Genomic DNA, 25050 nt, shown 5'->3' on the forward strand with positions numbered 1-25050 from the left:
CATAGTCATGTCTGTGAATGTCAGTTTTACAATGCATCATGGGATGTGTAGTTCCACAACATCTGGAGGGCCGTAGTTTGAAGATCCCTGATCTAGGGTAATGCTAAATCTTCTAGCAAATAAAAGCCACTGGAAAAACAAAGTGACAATAAGCATTATAAACAAGATGAAAATATAAATTTCAACTGTCCACTGAAAAAAAACAAAACAAAAAAAAAAAACATTTTGGTCTTAGCCCCCATTCACACTGGGGCGACGCTACTTCGCACCGCGACCTCCCACGGTCGCGGTGCGAGCAGCGCGCCGCGACCTCGGAGCGGCCGCCACGGACTTCGTAACATTGAAGTCTATGGCGGTCGCCTCCTGGTCGCCCCAAAGAAGCTCCGGACCCTTTTTCTGAGTCGGAGCGACTTGTGTCGCTCCTATCAGAACGGGTCCGCAGCTTCCCTATGGGAGGCGACCTGTGAGGCGACCAGGTCGCCTCACAGGTCGCCCCAGTGTGAACGGGGGCTAAAAATGGAGAAAATATTGTAATCTTTCAGTGGTTAAGAACCTTTGAAAAAAAGGCCCACTGTGATGATAGCATTTGGTTGCCTGCATTATCAATGCATTGGCTCAGATATAATATAATAGATAATAAATAATAATCAGATAATAAATCAGAAGCAACAAGGTGGATCATCTCTAAAAGAAGAAACCCTTCACTTATGAAAGTTAATGTTCATTAAGCTTACTAAATAAACTGTGTTCACTTTAATCTTTAATTAATAAATAATATTTTAATTTAAAGATTAATAAATCTTTAACTTTAATGTGATCATGTGCAAGGGAAACTAAAAAATAAATAAAAATAAATAAAAATAAATAAATAAATAAAAACAGGAATTTCTTGCACATGTGATTGAAAATAATGGAAAAAACAAAGTCCCAATATTTTGGGATGAGCAATAAAATAAAAAGTTTGGATGCAAGTGCCACAACTTGAAAATGAAACGAAAACAAACATTTGGGTCTTAAAAAGGAGAAATGATTCTAATTTTTTAATGGTTAAGAACATATAAAAAATGCCCACTGTGAGAATACAATACAATTGTTATGCGATCGATGCATGACACACATAAGCTTTATTGTTCATTAAAGTGCATGTTTATTGAACTTAGCAAATAGGTTGCAAATACTTTGAATAAGTGGAAACTACATAACAGAAACTAAAGAAAACTTAAAATATTATTCAGACATTATTTGATGATTTAAGTTAACAAACTAAATGCACCAGACTTTTAAACTGCTAAATGAACTTCTATAGTAAATCAACCCCAAAGTGTTTATTCCTTTTCTATAGCACCATAATGTATTTTGCTCTTATAGTTAACATTTTTCTTTCATTTTATTTGCCTGTCAGTAATATGACTTGGCAGATGGCTGCTATGAGAATTCTGGACATTGGCACTTTGCGACAGAGCTTGATTTAATTATATCATTATAGATTTCCATTACAAACTGCAGTTGTGGTTTTAACTTACGTTTAACCTACTCATAATTGATAGCTATTGCTCTTAGTATTGATTACAAATGGTCAGTAAGCAAAGTATATACCACCAGAGGCAAATTAAAGGGTAGAGTTAAAAAGGTGTCTTGAATAATAGCCATGCTTACATACCCACCCAACATCGAGCTCTCACTATATTATCTAGGCATTGTGTGGACAAATCCCCTTAAGAAGGATTTAGTATTTTTCCAAATCCTTCATAGTAAAATGTAGGTTTGTATTTAATTATTCAATAACAGGTCAGGACCTTGGTAAACAGACTGGCATCTTGGGAATTAAAACTGTTGTTATGGGAAAACTTAAAGAAATGACCACTGAGTGTACTTTAAAAAGAAGTAAAAATAAGGCATTCTGTACAGTGAAAGGTTTTATGGAGGAGTTAATTTGATTGCTCTCGTCTAAATTGTAACTAAACCCTAAACCAAATATTTAGATGTCTTTAGATGTAATGACTTCATTAGTTTCATTTTTAGGCTTTTTTTCCTAGGGTGGCAATGCTTATTAAGGGGGTTATCACCCTAGGTTGCTCTTCCTATTTAGAGTACAAAAAACCACCCCTCTTCTTAACTTTGAAGCTTGCAAAAGATAGCTGACAAAGCTGATAACAATGGTTGATATTTCAGTTTATTACAAAAGAAGTTGCAAGGTTTTTGGATTTCTATCAGAATCTACAACCTACAAAGCCATCCACAACTTTGCCCCCAGTTACATCACTAACCCTGTTTCAAAATACCAACCACAGTTGTAATTTTTGTTCTTCCCAGGACCTCCAGCTCTCTAGCTCCCTTGTAACTTCATCCAATGCTCTTCTTCAGGACTTCCCCAAAGCTTCTCCCATCCTCTGGAACTCCTTACCTCAATCTGTCTGACTGTCTCCTAGACTATCCACCTTTAGGCATTCCTGAAAAGCCGATACTGCCTCCACCTAAAAACTAAACTTTTATTTTCTCCATTATCTCATCCCTCACAGTCATCAACTTTTCTATAATTTGCTCCTTCCTTTTAGATTGTAAGCTCTAACAAGTCGGGCCCTCTGAATCCTCTTCTATTAAATTGTATAGTAAGTGTACTGCCTGCCTTCCTTTTGGAAAATGCACAACTGTTGGTGCCTAAGGACTGGTAAGCTGCAATATACTACATTTTGTTTTTGGGTTTAAAAACACTTTAACTGTGAAATTCTATTTGTTTTTACACCTAAGATATGCTAAAATAATTCTTATTCTAATGTTAAAATTTCTACTAGGCCTTTAATTATTTTTGACCCCATTGGGAGGTTTTTCCCCCACTTCCTGTCCTTGTGACAAACACAAAAGAAATGTGGGATATGGTTATCTTATTTTACAATTTATTACTTATTTTCACAGTTATCTTATCAACAGACAGCAGTTAATTATTATCAAATGTGCTATCCCTTCTGTAGTGCACTAAAAATGTGCTTTTGTCTGTGTCCTGGTTGTAGAGCTCCCCATAATGACAGACAATAATACAAACCTTATAGATGCACTAACCCTGGCCTGCTCTATCCAAAAGAAAACTGCATTTTTGCTACTCATCGTAAAATCTTTTTTTCTAAATTCATTGACAGACACAGCTTTCCTAATCTTGACAGTAGGGTTTATAGTGCCACCTAAAGGAGTAGGACACTAAGCCAAAAAAGAAATCAGCACTGCCTATGGGCAGTCCTAGCTGGTATAAACCCCCTCCCTTATATAGGCAGCTCAGTTAGTCACAAAAGAGTACAAGGGAAAAAAAAAACAATAGAGGGCACGTGCTTTGTTGGTCACAGAACTCAGAGAAAGGGATTTTACACTGAGTAATGAAAGAATCAAATTCTAGTCCTAAGGGGACAACAGAGGTTGTACTGGTGGAGCCACAAGCCAAACCCCTTGAATAAAGATATAAATTAAGAGGTGAGTAGTCAAGGGATGTTGAAAGAAAATTTACAAGGGCAGAAACGTGACCCTTAATGATACTTATGACAAGATCTGGTCAACGTCTCAATGAAGAAAGGTCAAAATCTGAGCCACCAAGAATGAATGCAGGAATAGCTCTGCAGCCTCACACCATGAAATGTAGGCCTCCCAGGTATAAGGATTTAAGGTAGATTTACAGGCCTTCAGCATTGTAGGAATCCCTGAGCCCAAAAACCCCTTGTCTCTCAGAACCTGTCTTTTAATAGCCAAACGTCAAAGCCAGCAACAGTAAAGCAGGGTGGAAGATCAGCCTTTGGGACTGAAGGTCTTTTGATAGGGGCAGCTTGCAAGGCGCATCAATGACCAGTTTCATACCAGGGATGAAGAGGCCAGTCTGGGTCCAACAGGATTACTGGAACCCCTGCGGCATCTATACTACACAGCAGAAAAGGGAGAAGCCTGAGAGGAAGAATGGCAAAAACGGGGCAATACTGGCTCCATGGTGCTACGAAAGTGTTCATAGCATCTGCGTCCATCGCATCCACTAGGGGATCCCTTGCTTTTGCCACAAACCTCAGTACTTCTTGTACTGTTGAGACAGGATGACAGGAGATCGATGTCCAACGTGTCCTACTGCAGACAAAGCTGTCAAACACTTCTGTCTGATGACTGAGGTAAACCCCCTGCCAGTTTTACATGCCTGGATTGTACATGGAGGAGATGGTCGGCACTGGACGTATTGCCGATCAAAGGATTCTGTGGGCCTCCAGCACAGCTGCCACACTTTTCATGCCACCTTGATGGTTGACATAGGCCACTGCCATGGCATCGTCTGATTAAATCCAGACCAGGCGCCCACGAATAAGCTCTCTCCACTGCTCTAAACATAACCTGATCGCCCAATCTCAGGTTGGCATCTGTAGTGACCCCTGTCCATAGCAGCGGGAGAAACCGCTTTCTGGCCAGAGGTGAGGAAGACCACAAGAGACACCCTGCCCCCTAGGTTCAGCTAAATATGATTGTCCATAGACAGGGGAGGCAGACCAAAGAGGAGCACCAATAATTGGTAATGCAAATCCCCAAACGTAAAGTGTAAGAAGTGTTGATGCCCAGCACTTATGGTGAGGTGCAAGTATGCAGCCCTGATATTCATGCAGGCCAGGAAATCCCCCTGAGGATGAAAGGCCACCACCAAATTGATGGCTGCCATCTTGTACTTCTTCACCTTCACAAAGTAATTTAGAGCCTTTAGGATGGGATGAACTTCTTCTTTCTTCGTAACAGTAAACAGGTCGGCCTCGACCTGGGCTATCATGCCCTGGAGAAGCAGATCCTGCACAGCCCTGCAAAGAGCCTGCAGATGAGATGAGAAGAGAAAGGGATTTGAAGGAAGAAACTAGTCTGGCGAAGAGGAAAGGAATGTAGTCAAAATTAGTACACAGACCCATTTGTCAGAAAGCAGTGAAGTCAATGGATCTGCAAACCAACTAAGGCAACCCCCCACCCTGTAAACAGGTGGGGACAAGCCTTCAATAGACTTGAAGGGTTTGCGAGCCCTGAAACCCTGTAACACCTGTGTGAGCCTTTAAGGGCTGGGATGCTTTGCCCAAGGAGCCGGGTGAGCAAAAAGTCCACCTGCCTAAAGGGAAGTGAGATCCTGCTTGTGGTGCAGCTCCTTGCCAATGCTGAAATATGGGAGGCAGAGACTTTACCCTCCCATAAGGTCTTCGATAATGTTGTCCAGGGGGGCACCAAAGAGCTGCGCACTGTGGAAGTGTAAACCAACCCGGGCCTTCTTAGACATCTGGATAGCATACCAACTCTGAAGCCAGAGAACTGACCAAAACACCACAACTGAGACAGAAGCTGGAAAGCAATGGGCCACATTCTAGATGCAGCACATATGAACCTGAGGCCCAGGACCAGTCAGTCCATAAGGTCAATGGAGGTCTGGGAGATTTGTTCCTACCCGGACCTTGGTGTAAGTGCAGAGCTTTCTCGGTAAGGGTCTGTGACATAAGGGCCGTATCAAAACTGGACAAAGGGCCAAAAAAGCAACCGTAAACAGAGGGCAGCAACTGATACTTTTCCCTGTCCGCCAGACCCTTGAAGGCAGTAGGGTCCTTCCCAGAGTCTTGTCCAACCTGGAGATGGGAGATCCATGACAGGAAGAGAGGTCCACTTTCATAGAAGAACTTCCTGCAAGGGGAACCAACCTGGGGGGGAACATGATATTTAAAGAGGTGATAGCTAACTGTTTGGCTTCACATCTGCAAAAAAAACCCCACAATGGGAAGGGAAAGAAGGTCCATGTGAAAAACAGAAGCACAACCACATGAACCGCAGGAAGGGGCACCGCCCACACAAGGCACAACAACGGGGGAGGAGGAATAAACCCCTACTGTAGGGGTTGAAAGGGGAGACTTGGTATCAGATGCGACCTGCTCCTAGGGAATGAGTTGCCAAAATGGCCACCAGTTGAGGCTACTCTAATATGGCCATAGGCTGCAGCCTATCCAAAAAAGGCTGCCAGAGCTAAATGCCAATCACAGGAGAAGGGCAGGAGCCCAAAGGGTACATGGTGCCCCAGGCTGCCCGCTATGTACCTACCACAGCCTCACCCCACAGGAAATCGGCGCCAGGTTCCCAGGAGGAAATGAAGGCAAGTAATGGCAAATGCTCACAGGAAAGGTGGCAGGCAAAAGCTATGGCAATATCATGAGGCAGCCCACAGCATAACCAACTTGCAATAGTAAGTGACTGACTACACACTAGGGGTGCCAGATCGAATCCTGCACTTCACACCGCCCACAACCACTGGTCCCATACCCTCTGAGAAAGGGAAAACAAAAAAGGTGTATTCTGGCACCTGTGGACCCTCTTAGGCCAAAACCAGGGGGCCACACATCCATCAGGGGACCCAGGCAGGACAGTTAGACATGTTGCAGGCAAGTGAGCCCTGTGTCCTGGGAAGGGGGGGGGGGACTGAGCCTGAAGACTATAACTTAGGCATGGAGGTGAGGAGGAGAACCCCACAGGACCGACTACCCCAAGGGGTACCTGTGCCTAACACTGCACCTGGGGAGAGAAGAAGGAGGCACCTACTTACTGATCAACAAAGTTTCCAGGTAACACTATGAGACAGATTCACCTCCCACTGAGGGGGTCAGTTAGCAAGGGTAGTACTGTGACACACACGTCAGGTGCCCGGTCATGTGTGCCACCACAAGACCACACCAGTCCAGGATGAGGCTGTTGCAGCCGACTGAGTGCGTAGCTAGAGTTCTGCATGTGCTTGTTGGCCAGGCTTGGATGACTACTATATATATATTATCCAGCCTGTCACCCAGCCTGGCTGTTAAATAAAGATCTTCGCAGGAAAAAATCCCAAGAAAAAAAGGCTATGGAACTAAGGTCTCAGCAAGGGACTAGGTCCTCACTCCTGAAACACTAGGCAGAAATAACTGTGCTGCCTATAACAAAGAGGGAATTTATACCAGCCAGGACTGCTCATAAGCAGTGCTAAGTTCTTGTTCTGCCATGGTACGATAACCCTTACGGTCAAGATTAAAAAGAGCTGTGCTCATCAATGAATGCATGAGAAATAACAATTTTTAGCTGGAGTTCGGACTTAAAAATGTTGCGGTGTCACCAACAACATTCTCATTTTTCTCATCATTGCCTGAAGGACGTTGATAAATAGATCAAGGTGATAAATTGTTGCAAAATATAAACAAAGAACAAAAAATAAGACTCCACGTAAAGCCTGCACCCAAAAAACTTTAATTCAGTGCAGCAATTATTGCTGACAATGCTTTCTCCCACTTTACTCTCCTAATCTAAAATCACACAAATGGCTAAATAAAATGTATTAGTACTACAGAATGTATTGGTGCCTAAAAGAAAACACTAAAAAACAGTCAGGTGGGCTCATAATCCTCAGTATGGGGGTTAGGTTCTAGGATTTTTACCAAAAGGTCATAGGAGACATGTATCCAGACAAAACCAGGTCTTCCTTATTGCCACTGGTAAATGCTTTAACCATGAATGTTTTATAAGATGAGTCTGTTCTATGAAATGGTCCCAATTCGATTGTTCAAACAAGCAGAAACAATAGGATTAATTTACTCAGGGAGCAGAGACTGTTCATTTCAGAGTGCTGTATGTTCAGAAAGCCACAGACTGATTTGCTGAAGCTCACACAGAACTTTGGACTTTTTCCACAGTTCCATGTGACAGCGCTAGGTCAGTCAGAAGGAACCACACGGGAGAGGCTGAGCAAGTGACATGCTCACCTATACCGAGAAATGTTAGGTATTTCACCTAGTGGCCAAATGGAGTGGAAGGAGTTAGGTGACCCTTTTATTTTGACCTGCACAGGCAAATTGAACCTTATTTACAAAGCAAAAAAAATAAATTCCAATTATATTTACAAAAAAAAGATACATTGCTACAAAAAACACCAGAGACCGCTTACCAAGCAGGAATACGAGTCATTAAGTCTGTGGTCCAGTGTAAGTCGCTGAAGCATCTCAAACAGGGTGGCGTGGTCAAAGTTGCACGGGTTTGAGGAGATAAATTCATCCATGCCATGTTTTTGGGCTCTGTCAGCATCTGTTTGTTTCCATGTGTGGAAAAAAATAAAGTTTAGAAAAACAGAAACAATTTCTCCCTTTTTTTTTTTTAATCCAATGAGACCTGATAAAAAAAAAATACAAATATATCTACGTATGAAGTACACAAAAATGTGTCTCTAGCTCCTTTAACTAAATTATCTAACATGGAATCATTAGCATCATATAAGGAAACACGTTATTATTTATTTATGAGCTTTTTAGCTAAATATGGTAATTATTATTCCTTTTTAATTTACATTAGAGCACAGAACTATATACTCTTTTTAAGTAAGTTGTATTAACATTTTAATTTGTTTTAGTTAGAGCAAAGGATTGGAGCCTCTGTAAGGTTTTTATTGCTTTCTATGCACTTGTTGAAGAGATTTATGTTCAGTTCCTATTGGGAACAGGAAGACAGACAAAAAAAGAAACACATTTTTGGAAGCGATGAAGGGTTAGAACTTTCTGCTGGAGCTTTTCTGTCCCACTGACAACCACTCCCATCATTTCTTCTATGGGTTTCACAAGGACAGGAACGGAGGAGACAAAATGTACCCAATGGGCTCATAGTCAGGAGAACGAAAAACCTCACAACATTTGAATCCCCCACCCAAAACGAAACAAATGTGGGCTTTATGATGGCTTTAAGTGGATCTCAAATACAATTTTCAGTGTTCAGCACATGCCAGAGTGGTGAAAGATCCACCAATTCCTTGCTTTTTCATTGAAACAACAGCAACGAGATATTCTGTCTGGAGACCGCAGCTTCCATCCTAACTCCTGGACTATCATTCCCTCTCCACAGAAAATCCCAAATGGAAGCAAGACATTAATGGTCACCACAGAATGGCATTACATTAAAAATGGGGAGAAAGGTATTTTGAAAAAAAAACACCTGTGCATGGATTCAAATCATTCTCAGAAATATGCAAACTAGTGGTGAACATAGTCTGCAGAGGACCCTGTGTAAGAATAAAATAAAGTATATCTAAAGCCAACACTTTTTTGTTTAAGATATGATCAAAGCTCCTGTCAAGTTTTTTTTTTTTTTTGTTCCTATACCATGGAGAAGATTTTTCTTCAACTCATCTTTGAAGGCACAACAGGAAAGATCTCTTCAAAGCAAGGGAAATCCTCCCTTGGTCAGCTGGCACTGGAACAAGGGCCTCAATGAAGATTTCCATTCTGTTTCTGTTCCAGTAATCAAACTGTTGAATTTTCTCACACTTTCAATCCCAGTGACAATCTTATGCCCCGTACACACGCAACGATTATCGGCCGACCGATAGGCCGACTTTTGTCCAAGTTGTGTTTTGTTGGTTGGAATGTGCCTAGACTGCGCACAAATTTTCTCGGCCAACAAAATTCTACTTCAGAAGTGATGTCATGTGCTGGTTTACTTTCCGTGTGTTTTTTTCTTCTCTGAGCATGCCCAGTCTTGCTCATCAGATTTTTGTCTGCCGAAATCTGTACTGACTGACGGAAAATCGGCCGTTGTGTTGACGGCCAACAAAACTTTTATAGCCTGCACACCAGATTTTATTCGGCCGAAAAGTCGGAGTCGGCTGTCAAAAGCATCATACTAACAAGCCGAAAATCGGCCGATCGGACATTGGCCGAAAATTCACGGCCAACTATCGACGCGTGTGTACGGGGCATTAATCAAGACAAATAGAGAGGCTAAATCTACCCAACAAGGACGCATGCAGCAATAAAACCCAACAGCTGTTCTAACCCTTCAACACTATCCAAAACTAAAAAAAGAAAAAAGTTTTGGTTTTAGATACATTTGAAGCGCTGGGTAAAATGTATTATATAATTAATAATCTCCAAAGAGCTCTGCATTATGATGACATGATATAAACGAACAATAAAGAATTCATGATTCATTTATTCTAATTACATTCTTTCCCTTCCCATTAACCCTTGATTTCATTTATGTTTACTGCCTATTTTAAAATCTTCTATTGCTTGTCATCAATGTTTTCCATTTAGTTCTACAGTATATTTACATGTAACATAAGCAAAGAAAATATTCAGTATGCAATGTAGTAGAGTTCTGAAAATATTATACTTGTTATCTTATGAAAAATACCCATCTATGATCAGAAATTGAAAAAAATGGGTCAAGATTTTTGTTAGGCTAAATAGTTCAGCTAATTCAAACAATAATTCAAGGAGTACCCATTTAAATGTATTTTCATTTTTTTGTTTTTTTTTATGTGTACCAATTCAAATTATGCAGGAATTTAGCTAAAATACTGTATATCAACTGCATTTTAAATGGTACCCCTTTCAAACTAATATTACAAATAAATTAACACTTGTATTAATATAAGAATGTTGTTGTCTATTTGCCTAACAATAAACGCTAAAAAGAATATTTAAATGTGACATTCACAATCTTTTCTCTTGGATAAAGTAAAGAATGGTTAAAAGCCCTATGATGTTCCCCGTGTCCTTTGTGTCCCATTGGGAAGATTTCCCCTCACTTTCTGCTATGAAGACAGAACAGGAAATGAGAAGAAATCTTTCCAAACTGAGCAACATTCCATAATGTTATCTTACACAGATGTCACTGGAACAAATGTTCCCATTAGGAAGATTTCTCTTTTAACTCCCTTGGTGCCGGCCGTACGCACGCACGCAAATATGCAGCCTCTCAGCACCTGGTCCTTAAAGTCGAGGGGATGCATATTTGCGTGGATTGACCCCAATACACCTGTGCCGAGAGTGCGTGCTCTGCATGCTCCTGGCACAGTTACCGTAACCTAACCAAAAGCAAGGCGCGATCGGATGTTTTTGGACCGCGTGGTCTCCTGATCTTAAGCTGTGCCCCACCTCCCGGTGTCACAAACCTTCTAAAGGCCCAGGAGGCGCCAGCACTAACAGGTTAACCACTTAAGCCCCGGAAGATTTTACCCCCTTCCTGACCAGGGGGTATTTTGCGATTCGGCACTGCGTGACTTTAACGGACAATTGCGCGGTCGTGCGACGCTGTATCTAAACGAATTTGGCGTCCTTTTTTTCCCACAAACAGAGCTTTCTTTTGATGGTATTTGATCATCTGTGCAATTTTTTGATCATGCGCTATAAACAAAAAAAAAGCGTATATTTTGCAAAAATAGCAATATTTTTCACATTTTTTTATATGAAATTCCCCCCCCCTAAAAATGTAAAAATCAAAATTTTTTAACATTTTCAGCCAATTTGTTTTATGCTACCTATGTTTGGTAAATAAAAATCGCAAAAAGCGTATTTTGATTGGTTTGCGCAAAAGTTATCGCGTTTACTAACAAAGGGAAAGATTTTTGTCGTTTTTTTTTAACGCGTAATGGCAGCGAACTGCGATTTTGTTTGCGGTACTGCGACATTGCGGCGGACAGATCGGACCCTTGACTGACATTTTTGACACTTTTGGGGTTACCAGTGACATTTCTACAGTAATCAGTGCTATACATATGCACTGTTACAGTAAAAATACACTGGCAGTGAAGGGGTTAACTTTTTTTGAAAGGGAGGGGCTATGTGTGTCCCTAGGGGCGTGCTTTCTACTGTGATTGGCTGTGGCTTCAGATGTATGAACAGTGATCAACGGTTCTACATAGTAGAACCGTATGATCATCCTTCATACACAGGGGAGAATGACAGGCAGCTTGTTTACACAAGCCGCCTGACTTTCTCCCTCTCCCCCGACGATCGCAGAGTGACCGGCGGACATCGGGTCCGCCGGTCACACACGCAGGGGGGGGGGTGCGTGACTGCGCGGGAGCGCGACTCCGGCGGCGCGCGCTCGCTCCCTAGACCCTCCCAGGCTAGCGACGTAGACCTACGTCGCTTTGCCTGTGAGGGGCTGACTGCCAACGTAGATCGGCGTTAGGCAGTCGGCAAGTGGTTAAACGATACTTTGCCCGCCCTCTTTTTTCTGTTCTGGTGATCACTAAAAATGTTGGACTTTTCTTCAATTTCAGTCCAGGTGACAGCAGTTACCAGGAGGAACAAACAGAATAAGCCCCTGTTCACACCAGTGTGGTTTTGCAATTGTGCTGCTTCAGCGTGATTTTCAATGCTGCACATCAATGCGATTTGCACTGCTGATTTAATTTTGGCTTGTGACCTATTTTAAGAGAAGTCTATGCAAGTCGCAATGAAATCATCAAAAAGTAGTGCAGGAACCTTTTTAATAATCGATTTGACATGAGTGGCAGCGATATGAACGGTTCCATTGCCGGCAATGGGATGCAAATTGTCATGCGATTTGGAACTGTCATATTGCATGACAGGTGGCGCCGGTAAGAACAGGGGCTTGATCTCCCTAGCAGAGACACAGACAGCAAAAAAAAAAAAAAATTGACATTTACAAATAATATAAAGATGCTGGGTTTGGAGGAGAGAAGCAATGCCATTGTCAAACAAAGTGCACGACAATTTATATTTATTAAAACTGTTGTTCAAAAACTGATAATGTAAAAATTGATTTTTTTGATAATCCCCCCCCCCCCCAAAAAAAATATTGACAATCATTACAATGACTAAGCAAAAGCTACTTACATCCTCTAGGACATTGTAATATAATATATATCCTTATAAAAAACAATAAAACAATAAAAAATCTTGAATAAAGTGTACAGTATGTAAAACTTTTTTAGTTTTGAATAGCGTGGGAAGTGATTAGAGGAATTGTCAAATTTTATTGCTATCTGTGTCCCCCTCTGTGCAAATTCACCTCTCTAGGTGTCATTGTGACCAACATCACGGAGACAGAAAGTAGGTGGAAATCCTACATTTTTGAATTGTCATGAGTGCATGAGGTAAGGGGAAATCTTCCAGTGGGAACAAATGCTCTTGTATCAACTGTCTAAATGTGAATTCAACTTACTTTGGGGGGCATTTCCTCTCACTGACCTTGGCCCAAGACTGGGCGTGAAGACAAATTGCCCCAGCAGGACACAGACATCACAAAATAGCAAGATGGGGTTTCAACATTCTGTACTTAATCCAAAAAAAAGTGACTATGTATACACTTTTAGAACAGAATACAAATTAAAACTACCTATTAACCAGCTAAGATATTGTAATAAAACTGGACTGCAAGTGTTTGAAATAGCTCAAGTGTCTTTGCTGACCCTGTTAGCTTATATGACTAGGAAGGAGAAAAAAAAGGTCTATTATAGGACATGATATTCATGACAAATAGTAAATAATGTCTGTGGTTTAAAAAAGTTATTACTATCCCATAAACATAAATTTATATTTATTTATTTAGTAGACTTTATTGGTAAATGCATTGAAGCATGAAGAGAGAACATTGAAATAAAGGGAAGCTGTACTATTGAAAATGCCTGGCTAACCTTGTGAGCAGAAATATAAAAAACTCCTATTCACTGCTGAGAAACCCTCAATCCCCCACTGTGCCTGCTGTTAGAATTGTATAGCTTGAGTGTCTAATCTTTTAATATATTTGAATTTAAAATGCAGTGCTCACTTAAAGCAAGTGCATATATCAGCAACAAAGCCATACTAAAAAATCCATAATAATCATTAAAATAAGCCAAAAGCTAAACTTTTGCGAAAGAAAAAAGAAGATACGGCCACTGCAATTTTACAATTAAAGGCTAGGTATAAAGTGTTTTACTAAACTGTGAGTTAACAAAAAAAAGGTCTTAGCTTGCAACTGTGCAAAAGCAAAATCTTACTAAAACTTTTGATGAGAAGGATTCAAAAATAAGAATTCCGAGGAAAAAATAATGGTTGATTGATTTCTTTCAAAGAAAATATATATATATATATATATATATATATATATATATATACATATATATTTTTTTTCTGTTTTCAGCAGAATAATAAAAAATGGTGTTAGCATCCCCATCCGGAGGATGGCATCACTCATGACATCACTTTTGGGTACTCGACGCCGAAATAAAAAAACTGACAGGATTCATAACAGCCAAACTTAGCGTTTTGAATGCTTTTCAGTGCCGAGGAGGGGTTTGGGGTCTTTTAGACCCCCAGATCCCTCCACAAGGAGTACCTTAAAAAAAAATATATATATATTTTTTTTTACATGTCCGAAAATATCGGCCGATATCGATATATGATGACCAAAATATCGGTATCGGCATTAAAAAAAACAATATAAAACGATCACTAAAACACATACATAGCTCAAGGGTTCTATGCATGGCCCCAATGCCAAGCAAGCACCAGACTATATGCTTTCAGCATTGGTGGGGGGGGTTGGTGTTGTTTTAAGGCATGAACCAAAATATTAGGATCTCTCATACTAGCCACCAGCCTGATGAAGGGCTCTTGTAGGCCTGTGTATTCATAAAAAGAATTCACTATGATTATGTGCAACTGAACTTGCCCGCATATATGTGCAACCGAACTGGCCCGCATATATGTGCAACCGAACTGGCCCACATATGGGCCAGGAAATTGCATCTGCAACCTTCCTAATAAAATTTATTTAATAACTGATGACAGTGTGGGAATTAGACCTTGAGAATCCCCCGAAAACCTGAGATCCACTTATTGTTAATAATTTTGAATAGAATTAACTCAAAATGCCATTAACTAAAGACATGAAGAGGTTTTGATCCACACACATAAATCCCCAAGATAATTTACTGATTAGAATGGAATAGATGAAGCATAGAATAGATGAAGCACTATTTGTACTGTATCGTTTTGGATTTCTTGATATATTGGTTAATAAGGCAAGTGGAATTTTGAGAAAACCATAAAAAGTCCATTCTAGAAGTGTTCACATTAGGTAGATATGGGGTAATATAAAACCTATTTTACAGTTCACTGAGGCATAGGTTGCAGTCTAATGAGTAGGGGAGGGATGATTACCTAAACATAAATTGCCTCAAGGCCTACACCTCTTCCTGGGTCACTGGGAATGAAGAAGAACCTGATACCTAGCCGTGCTCATAACTGTTGACACCCTTCCTAAAGCACCAAAACAATGCTGAAGGACAAATGAGATGGTATTAGCCCACAGAGGGACCCACACACTCACACCCTTCCAGCTACAGGGAGACCAGTCTATAAACTTTGTCATTTAAGATGGCATCTCAGTAGTAGGAAAACATTTAAAAAAAATGCCAAAAAGTTGAGAAAAATAAAAATATAGACTCAATGGTTCCTATAACAATGGCAGTTGTGAATTTCATATAGTATCTTACTGCTGTAAATTCATAACTTATCACAAGTTTACAGCTCAACGTAAAACTTTTGGAAAACAAGGGAAACAGCAAAACTGTGATCTGTTATTATTCTAATAGAAGTAGAGATTATTTACTTTGCAAAGTGAAAGTTCACTGATCACTATAAGGTGATTATTCACTCAAGCCAGTCATAGATGGAGCAATTTCTTTTCTGCAACCACAGTCATAGGAAAGAAAATCGCTTGATTCCCCCATCAACACAGTCAGTGTTAATCAGGGAATCACCACTTCACCACTGTGTTCTCCCAGTGGTGGAGGGGGGGTGGGCTGTCCCTGTCGAGAGAACACAGTGATCACTGCTAGCAGCTATAATAGCTGCTTGCAATAAGCGCATGTAAAATTCGACAAGCTGGTTGTTTCCACTTGGGTACATTCAGCTTACCAGCCATGCAAAATCCAAAAGGCTGGTTGTTTTAATTTGGGAACATTCAGCCTGCCCATCCATGGTTCGAATCTTAGCCAGTCCCTGCTGAAGTGGCTGTGATTTGAACAAAAAAAAAAAAAAAACAGTGCCCACCTCCATCTCCCAAAGTGCAGGATAAATTGCTAATTTTGTCTAGGGGAAGTTATACAGAAAAATGTGTATCTTATTCCTCAGTCAAGGGCAGTCGGTGCTCCGATTTTCCCCTCTACCAGTGGCTCCTGCACTGTATGGGATAACCTTGTCAATAGGGTAGCCACATGAATTGAGAAAAGGAACAGCTTCAGGGAAGAGGTCCCACTGGATAGAAATTGCACTGGATCATGGATTAATGGGGAGTAGCACTCCTCCTTTATTGGGCCATCAAAAAGTTCCAAATTAAAATCCCTTGCACATGACTGGGTACTGGAATAAAACAGTATTTAGTGGTACTAGAGGGATGTATTGGGCATATAATCAACAAACATTATAACGAAATGAATAAGTCCATTGAAAGTCCATGGGATTGAAAGATGATCAAACAGCACCTGGCGGCAGCACCCTTAGAGTGAAGCAGATAACTCTGTGTGATAAAAAGCAGGAACAGAGGGATGTCAAACTAAGTGCAGTATTAAAAGCAACAATTTAATAAAATAAAACAATTGGCAACTCACAAGATGGATGAGTAATACAGGCAAGAATGGGTAGGAATTGTCAGTCTTCAAGCTTCCCTGGGATGTTCCAGTGTCATGGCAGCCTCAAGCAATAGCTGTGTCACTGGGTTTTTAGAAGGAAGTGGCCACTTGCTGCCATAATCAGCGTGGAACACAAGATGGTGCCAGGCTGGACGTGACGTCACTGGAGGGCGTGCTGGCGTGTCGATGGGCAGTAATGCGTTTCAAAGCTTCTGCTTCTTCTTCATATCTGATTGGCTAACGGGCATGTCAGCCTACTAATATAGGGAAAATGGATGGAGGGGACGGACATGATTCGCTGAGAGTTATGTCAGTTTGCTATAAGGACAACAAGTTGAGGGGGGTGGGCCCAAAGGTTTACTCTGTAGTATATCATATTAGACATTCGCATCTATACAAGGCCATAATATGAACGTAGTACAAATACAGTATAATACAATATTTTGCATAAACATTTATTGATCATCTGGTCTAAAAGCCAAAATAAGGAATGATTAGGATGCGTTCCACACTGGTTACTGTGGTGAGTGGCCGCTTCTTGCTACAAACCCAGTGACACAGCTATTGCTCGAAGTTGCTGTGACACCGGACCAGCCCAGGAAAGCTTGGAGACTGACGATTCCTACCCATATTTGCCTGTATTACTCATCCATCTTGTGAGTTGCCAATTATTTGCCTTTAATTAAATTGTTGCTTTTAATACTGCACTTAGTTTGGCACCCCTCTGTTCCTGCTCCTACATGACTGGGTACTCACAGCTTGACTAAGATAAAGTAAATATTTACTTTACAAAGTTAGCATTCACTTTGACAAGCCCATGGTCCTTTAGTAAATTAGCTCATTCTGTGGTCTAGTGATGGTCAATAGCAGTGTTTATCATTATTTAGTAAGAACAGTGTTAATTTTGAAGTCAAATTTCAATTTAGTTTTAGTCAAAGTCTTTTGAAATGCTATTTTAGTGTTAGTCGTATCTTAGTCGACTAAAATAGTGTTAATTTAGTAGATGAAAATATTTTCTTAGACAAAATTAACACCAAAATGATATAAAAATATCTGAAAGGAAAAATAGTATTGGGTATAAAAGAGCTTCATTATTTCTTTTTGTTACTTTTTCATACAAAACAGCTGAAAAAATATACAATAAAGGAAAAATATAACATACTGGCCCAATATTTAAAATACATTGTAATGAAAAAAACAAAACAAAACAAAACAGGGTAACAAAGGATCTACACACAAAGACACCAAATAAGTTTGCCAACCTGAATATTAGGTGAAGTCATGTGATGTTTGCTTTTATTATTTCCTTCAAAGTAACTATAAATTCATTTAGAGAATATCTAAACCCCAAAACTTATAAATTTCAGCTTACCAGTTCCTAAATAGGGTGTTCAATTCATTTCCTTTTCCAGGGCTTTTTTTCTTTATTTTCACCTGCGGTCCTACAAGTCACACACTTCCTGTCCTAGGGTGACAAGACTCACTACCACATGGTATCTAATGAGGAACAGCTTTGTCACCCTAGAGTCTCAGATTTAGAGTACACAGGCTTTTCCCCCTCCTCAAGTCAATGACATTGGGGGGAGGGGAGTGATAGCTGTGAAGGTTAGTAGGCAGGATCAAAAGGTTCAAGGCTTGAAAAAAGAAAACGAATTCAGCCAACACAACTAAGGACTGGTAGGCTGCAATATATACATTTTTTTCTCTTGGGTTTAAATATACTTTAATGAATTCATTGAGAACATGTATAGTCAATACTAGTTTCGTATAATACATATCTTACATTAGAAATATTACAATATATTCTTGGTTCCAAAATTAAAAGTGCATCGAACAAATATTCCTTTAGTAAAAAATCCTTAAGGGTCTAATCCTGAGTTTTCTGCTAATACAATAAAAGTTAAACACTGAAACTATTATGTTTTAAATACTTTTTAACAAAATGTTTATGCAAATATTGTATCCAAAGCTAAGTTTGAAAATGAGAAACATTTACGCTAGAAGCACTCATAGATATGAGGTAACCTGATCAACACATTTCAGCTGAATAAGGATTTCATGCTCATAGCTACAGGCACCTGGAAACGGTCACAGATATATTTGGCTAATTGATTAGAAGAAGCTGCCATTCAGCCATGTTGGATATTTTTTAGCTGATTTTTTTGATTTTCTATTTCAAAATGCTGTCAATGGAAGGCTCACGTCAGGTTTTATAATTTCATTGCAGCTCATGCTTAACATGAATGTACTAAAGGGCAGGTTTTTTGCCATATTAGCAAATATGATTGCTTGAAAAAACAAAAAGGGTTAAAGAAAAATCTATCTCTTAAAGCGGATCTCCAGCCTTTCCACCCTATTTTCTTTTTTTAGCCTGGATACTCACCTGCCCAGCAAATCCAGCAATGTCCTGCAGAATCCTCTCAGAATTCTGCCCCCAATTACTCCCGCGCTGCCATCTTCTTATGTGTTGTCATCGAGAGGCGTGTAGGCTCTTATGGGTTCAGCTGGCGGGCCTCTCGATGATGCTGTGCTAGGCCTGCCCCCTCCCCCTTTCTCAATAAAGGACTATGCCAGGGGGCATAGCGGGCATGATGCATGTAATTTATCTTGGCAAGTGACGTGCATGGAGGGCAGGCTCTACGTTTTCCCCCAAGGAAACAAGGTAAAAAATGCACTCTGTATGAAGAGGAGGGGAGAAGGGGAGTAGTGGTGGAGAGAGAAGGCAACTTGTATTTGAGGGTGAAGATCGGCTTTAAGTTATTGCCCAGCTCCAGTCAAAACTTGTTTTTTTCATTCTGTAATTGAATGGTTGGAAGCCATAAACTCTCTCTGATTTTTGTTTTCATCTCACTGGGGAAATCCCCCTCCCCCCTTTCCTGCCCCTGTGACATTCAGACAAGAAATGGGGCCAGCATAGAAGGCTCAGAAAACAATAAAAAACATTGTTAGAAATTCAATTCTTCCGCCCTGTACTAAAAATTTGATTTTGTTCTATGTTCCTGCTTAAGAAATTTCCTATCACTTCCTGTCCTGGCAGGAACTGAGGACATATCTGCCCAAAGGTTAAATAAACCATTTTAAAATCTGACAGACGTCTTTTTTTCTATTTTTTTTCTTTTTTGTTTCTAATTGTGCTATTTAATTTCAGGTCTTTAAAGCAAACATGTTTCCCACTGTAACCAAAATGTCTAAAATAAAATATATATTTCAGCTTGGCTGAAAAAGAATAAAGAGTACAACCTTGAGACCTTAAAATAAAATTGATATCATTTTGGAGGTCGAGTATTCTGCATTACAACTTCAGCATGCTAAATATATATATATATATCATCTTAGCACACATACGTGCACATACACACGTTTTTCACAATCTTTTTTTACAATGTGGTCACAAGCTAAGCCTAGTTACATGTAAGCATCAGTAATATAATGCAATCTTGTATTATATACCTAATGGTTTAATGGTCCCTTTTATATTTTTACTAACTTCAATACATTTATCTTAAACCAAAAAATCCTGATAGAGTTTTTTGCTGGTCCATCGATGAAAAGTTTTCATACAGTTTGATGTTGCTAAGTACTAGAATTAAAATATTACTAACTATTTAGACTTATCTATATTATGATGAATTGCAGGAAACTGCAAAGTAACACAAGTGATATGGGTTAACCTGTATATATTATGCAAGATATTTCATGAGCGACCGGTAATTCATAAACAGAGTTCATAGGAACATATGTAAAAAATTTGCATGCTTTGTTGTGACTTGCGCACACTTTTTTTCATGCTATTAATGTGGAATGTTAAAATTAGGTTTCATGCGTTTTGGCGCTTGAAGGCAAGCCAGTTAGAGGATGGATTATAGCAGGCCTACCAAATGCCGAAAAGCTTGAAACATTAATAGTGGATGTAGCAGATACGAGTTGATCATACAATAAAACATAGCAGTGAACTGAATGGAGTGTTAAAAAGATTTATGTCAAGCAGAACAAACAATCGTCAAGATCTCACAAAATAGCGAATGGTGCAAGTACTGAAATTTCAATCCAAGAAGTCCATTCATTCGTTCTCTCATTCATCCTTTCCCTTTTAACTTGTGTATATATTTGTAGATATTTTTAATAAAAAAAATAGCAAACTCCAGCATGGTATCATATTGCAGCATTGCTTGCTGGAGTCCTATTCAGACACTCAAAAAAAGAATATTGTTTCTGCTTGAAGAAGTGGAGATTAAATTCTGCCTGCTATCCAAGGGGAATGTAAGCAAAATAAAGGAGAGAAAGAAAGAAGGAAGGAAAAGGAGTATTGTATTCATGGTCAGGAGGGAGAACATCACCTGCTCCTTCTCATATTGCATTCAAAATACTCCAAATACATATTTGCCAACTCTCATGGCCAGTAGATTGTATGCCTTCTTAAGTATTTCAAAAGGAAAACTGATATTAAAACAAAAATGTAAAATAAATAGGGAATTATAGTTTAATAAACTAAATGCCAACAGAGGAACAACGGGACTATGACAGAAAACAGAGACAAAATGCATTTTTTTCAATTCTCTCTTTAAAGGCACCCTTACCTCAATTTTCTTTCTGTAGTTTGGACAGCATAGTATCTAATATTTCTCATAGGCAACAATGTCTGAATATATCACAATATATGTCAAATGTGAAAATAATTCTTAATGTAGCTGTCTTTCTTTGAAATGTAATCTATTGGAATCCATATAATTAAAATACAAAATGCTATAAATAAATGGTTATTGTTTGGATCCCTTAAGTGAAAAATACAGGCAATCTACTTGGTGAAGATTAAAAAAAAACAGATTTTGTAATGTTCAACAGAAGAATTCTTGAAATATATTGAAATTAGAGTGCCTTCAAATTTAGAATTTTTAAAATATAACAATAATACTATAAAAGGTTGCATGCAAATAAAAACATATAAACTAAAATTTGGCCCACTGTATTATTATGCTAGATCAGTGTTACAGTTTCTATTTTTTTTTATTTTTTATTTTAAAGCAGCAATATAATATAAAAGTTGGAATAACATTTTTGGAAAACTTTAAGATCTATAACTCTTTGGAAACAATTACAGAAATTGGTATACTGTCGACAGCATGATTTTGGCAATCTTAAGATACTTACAAAAAATACTTCAAATGACTGAGAAGTTGATTTACAAACTGTTCTAAAGCATAACTGGGATGGAGAACATTTTCAATATTGAAAAATATTACACTTTTTATACCATGGAGATTATTACTCATTGTATGCACATAAGACAAACTCCGTTTTAGACATTCTAACATAAAAATAAATTAATATTTACTAGGGAATTATATGAATTATATTGTATTTATAATTATAGTGTTTTCACATTACTTTTCTTTTCAGGCTACTTGCAGGCTTAGAGGGTGATCAATTAAAGATCATCAGGCTTGGTGCAGTATAACCATTCACAGGTGTCCAACATTGCCAGTAAAGCAGAGCATGCAAAATTGGTGTTGTTTAAAATCAAGGTTGTTCCAGCTCAAATTTGGAAAACACATGAAGAAGTTAAATAATTTCTTGACATGCAAGATGTATTGGATAAGAAGATATTCTTAATATCTCTTTCCATCTCTCATACTAAAAGAGACCTCATGTACCACCCGCCCCCCAAAGTAGAGTTTTTTTTTCTCAGTTAATGTTAGGTGAACAATTTTCCTGAGTTGAGATTGACCTTCTAGGTGAGGTTGACCTTCTAGGTGTGCCCCCTTGGGAAATGTCTTTTTACCTATCTGCCTCTAAAATACTTATTTGGTGGACAAATCGGTCATGCACATTAGACCACCGTGTTATGTCTATGGCCATTATGGAAATTAAAGGTTCATCTAAAATGAATGTCTTATCAAAAAATGTATTGATTTTGAATCGACTATTGCTGACCTTTACATGGCCACAACAAACCTTAGATTTAGGACGAAACGCTAATGTGGTTATATACCGTATAAACTGATGTTTTCTAAAAGGATTAGATTATTTCTAGCAAAGACTCAATTTGCTGAATTGGGCAAGTTTAAAATAAATAAATACCCATCACAAAATAAGTGAATCTGACTCTTTTAAAAATGTATACAAAATATTTGCCCTCTAGTTACCCACACCTTTAAAGTAGAAAGGTGTCCAGGCTATAGGCATCCAATAGTTAAAATATACCTAACAATCAGTTTTACCTACTCCCTGGATTTATGTACCCTTTCATTCTGGAAAATCAATAAAGTATATTTTAAAAAAAAGATCAGCTTTTATTTATTTATGTACAGCCTTTATCATTGAGGGGAAAAACCATTTGCTGTAACTGATTATAAAGTATTAGCTGGAGTTCAGCTTCAATTTGTTAGTGTATTGTATTTAAATCTCCAAGTACATCTAACACTACCCCCCCCCCCCCACCCAGGCTGACAATGTTGCTGTCTGACCTTCATCCAGAGTGGTGTCTGTTTAACACAAGAGGGGTATTAGTAGCCAGATCACCAGGGGAAAACGTAGGGCGGGGGGAAGCTTAAAAAAAGAAAAACGAATGCAGCCACTGCATCTAATGATTGGTAAGCTGCAACATTTTACATTTTTGGTTTAGCACCGATTTAAACAAACATGTTTTGGTCTTCCACTTCCTCGTTTCTTTATGCCGTGGTGATGTAACCCTGGCCCCACATATATTTCTAGAGAATACTAGATCACCAGTGCCTTCCCCTTCAGATGGTGTGGTCTGTCACATGTTCCAAGAGTCAGACCCAGAGTTCAGGAAATAAAGGAAGATCGATTTATCTGCCCTTAGTGAAAATGGCCACATGAGAACAATGGGGGGAGAGAAAAATAAGGTAGGCAAAGAATAAAAAGCCTTCAATTATCTACATATATAAGTATCTGTTTGTAGACTGGCATTAATAAATATTTGTTGTTGTTGTTAAGGATGAAGTTAATTTTAACTGCTCTTTTGAACTTCCATAGCCTGGCCATGGCAATACCTGTACCCAAATGTTACTATAGGACACCTGGGTCTTCTCTTGCTTTGTACACTTGAAAAATATGATCATAGCTGGTTAAAATTGATGGGAGGGTTTTGGGAACTAGAAAATATTTCTGTGAGGTTTTATGTTACTAAATCATAAACTGTGCAGCTAAATTACATTTCTCATCAGTCATTTTTACATCTTTTGCATTTTTATTGCTAATTTACTATTTTTATTAACCAAAATATAGGGTTAGTATGCCTTTAATGCTTTCCAACTTGCTGCTGCACATTACAGGCTTTTGGGTCAACTCATCCATGCAACATACTGAAACAACCAATGAGTATTACAAAACAAAATAATCAAATGCAAATGGCAGGAGCTGTGCAAGGTGATCTGCCTGCAAGCATTACACAATCCATGTGATTTGTGAATAAAAGAAAAAAAAAATAAAACTGCAAAATGAGGTCTTAACTGATAATCGGTCTTAAAGAACGGAAAATAAAAATAAATTAAAAAAAAAGAAATATATAAATCAAACAAATCTGGATTAAGCAGCATCATGTGATGCTGAAGTACAAGCCAATGAGAGAAGGCAATTATGCAAACATCACATGCATTTAAAATTCAGTATGGAAACTTACAATTCAAACCTAAATTTAGGAAAACATGAATAGTTTTTACTACAACTCTAAACATGAGATTTAAAAGAGAAAAAAAAAGCACATTGCATATGTCAGATAATCTGGTCAGATTATCTGAACTGTGCCATCTATAGGGAGCACTTACCCTTCGGTCCAGCTAGAAGTTAGCAGGGTAAGAAGAAACAAACCAGAACAACATAAAGACTTAGGAAAGCAGACAGGGGCCCCAGTTTAGCAAGTTAAAATGTAACTGTCACCTACACGCCAAGGAGGCAGCCACTTTGAGAGCTGATTGAATATTCAGTCAATTCTCTAGGGACTAATGGCATCACCGAAACCTTGAGCTCTGGTGATGTCATGTGCTCCATGAGAAAAGATAGGCTGAAGTACTAAAAGCTGCAATGATGACACCTACTTCTGGCAATTGAGAAGCCAAAGTGTCCAAACTTGCATTGGTCAATAGTTTCCAAGAAATATTATGTTGGATATTCAGCAGGCCCACAAAATGATTTCCTCCACTGCATGCAGATGAAAGAAACACTTTAAATACTAGGCAAAGAATGAAAAAGAAAACTGTCAGAAGTTTTTTTTTTTTTTTTTTTTTTAGTAAATTTATTTTTTGTTTTTAAACAACATGAAAATATGTCTATGGTAAAAATGATTTATCTTGTGATAGAAGTGCCTGATCAATAAATATATGTAAAAAAAATGGCAGTAAAATTCAAAAGGTTCAAACATAAATGCAGAAAAAAATCAACTTATAGAGCATTTTCTGATTTAACAAAAATAGAAAAAGATTGGATTTTTTAATGATATTTCTGGGTAGGTGTTTGATTGAATGTTCTACTGCGACAGACAGGACAGACAAAAGGTGCTTGTGGATAGGTGGTCACTTTTATATAGCTTATGTAATTTAATAGTTTGGTGTGTTTTCTCAATGACAGCCCGTATCATTAAAATATATGTATATGTATATATATATATATATATATATATA

The 25050-nt window shown here is 38.7% G+C and overlaps 1 protein-coding gene across 7 annotated transcripts in view; it reads right to left on the reverse strand.

The window, feature by feature from the left end:
- CADPS (calcium dependent secretion activator) overlaps window positions 1-25050 on the reverse strand; it is a 706678-nt gene that overhangs the window by 246962 nt on the left and 434666 nt on the right. For all 7 annotated transcript variants that reach the window (XM_082264950.1, XM_082264948.1, XM_082264947.1 and 4 more), the window contains exon 12: window positions 7940-8076. In XM_082264950.1, coding sequence (XP_082121076.1) covers window positions 7940-8076 — 137 coding nt within the window. The remainder of the gene's footprint in view (window positions 1-7939; window positions 8077-25050) is intronic.

The sequence above is a fragment of the Pelophylax lessonae genome (assembly GCF_965119305.1).
Source record: "Pelophylax lessonae genome assembly, chromosome: 8".
In the NCBI taxonomy this organism is placed as follows: domain Eukaryota; kingdom Metazoa; phylum Chordata; class Amphibia; order Anura; family Ranidae; genus Pelophylax; species Pelophylax lessonae.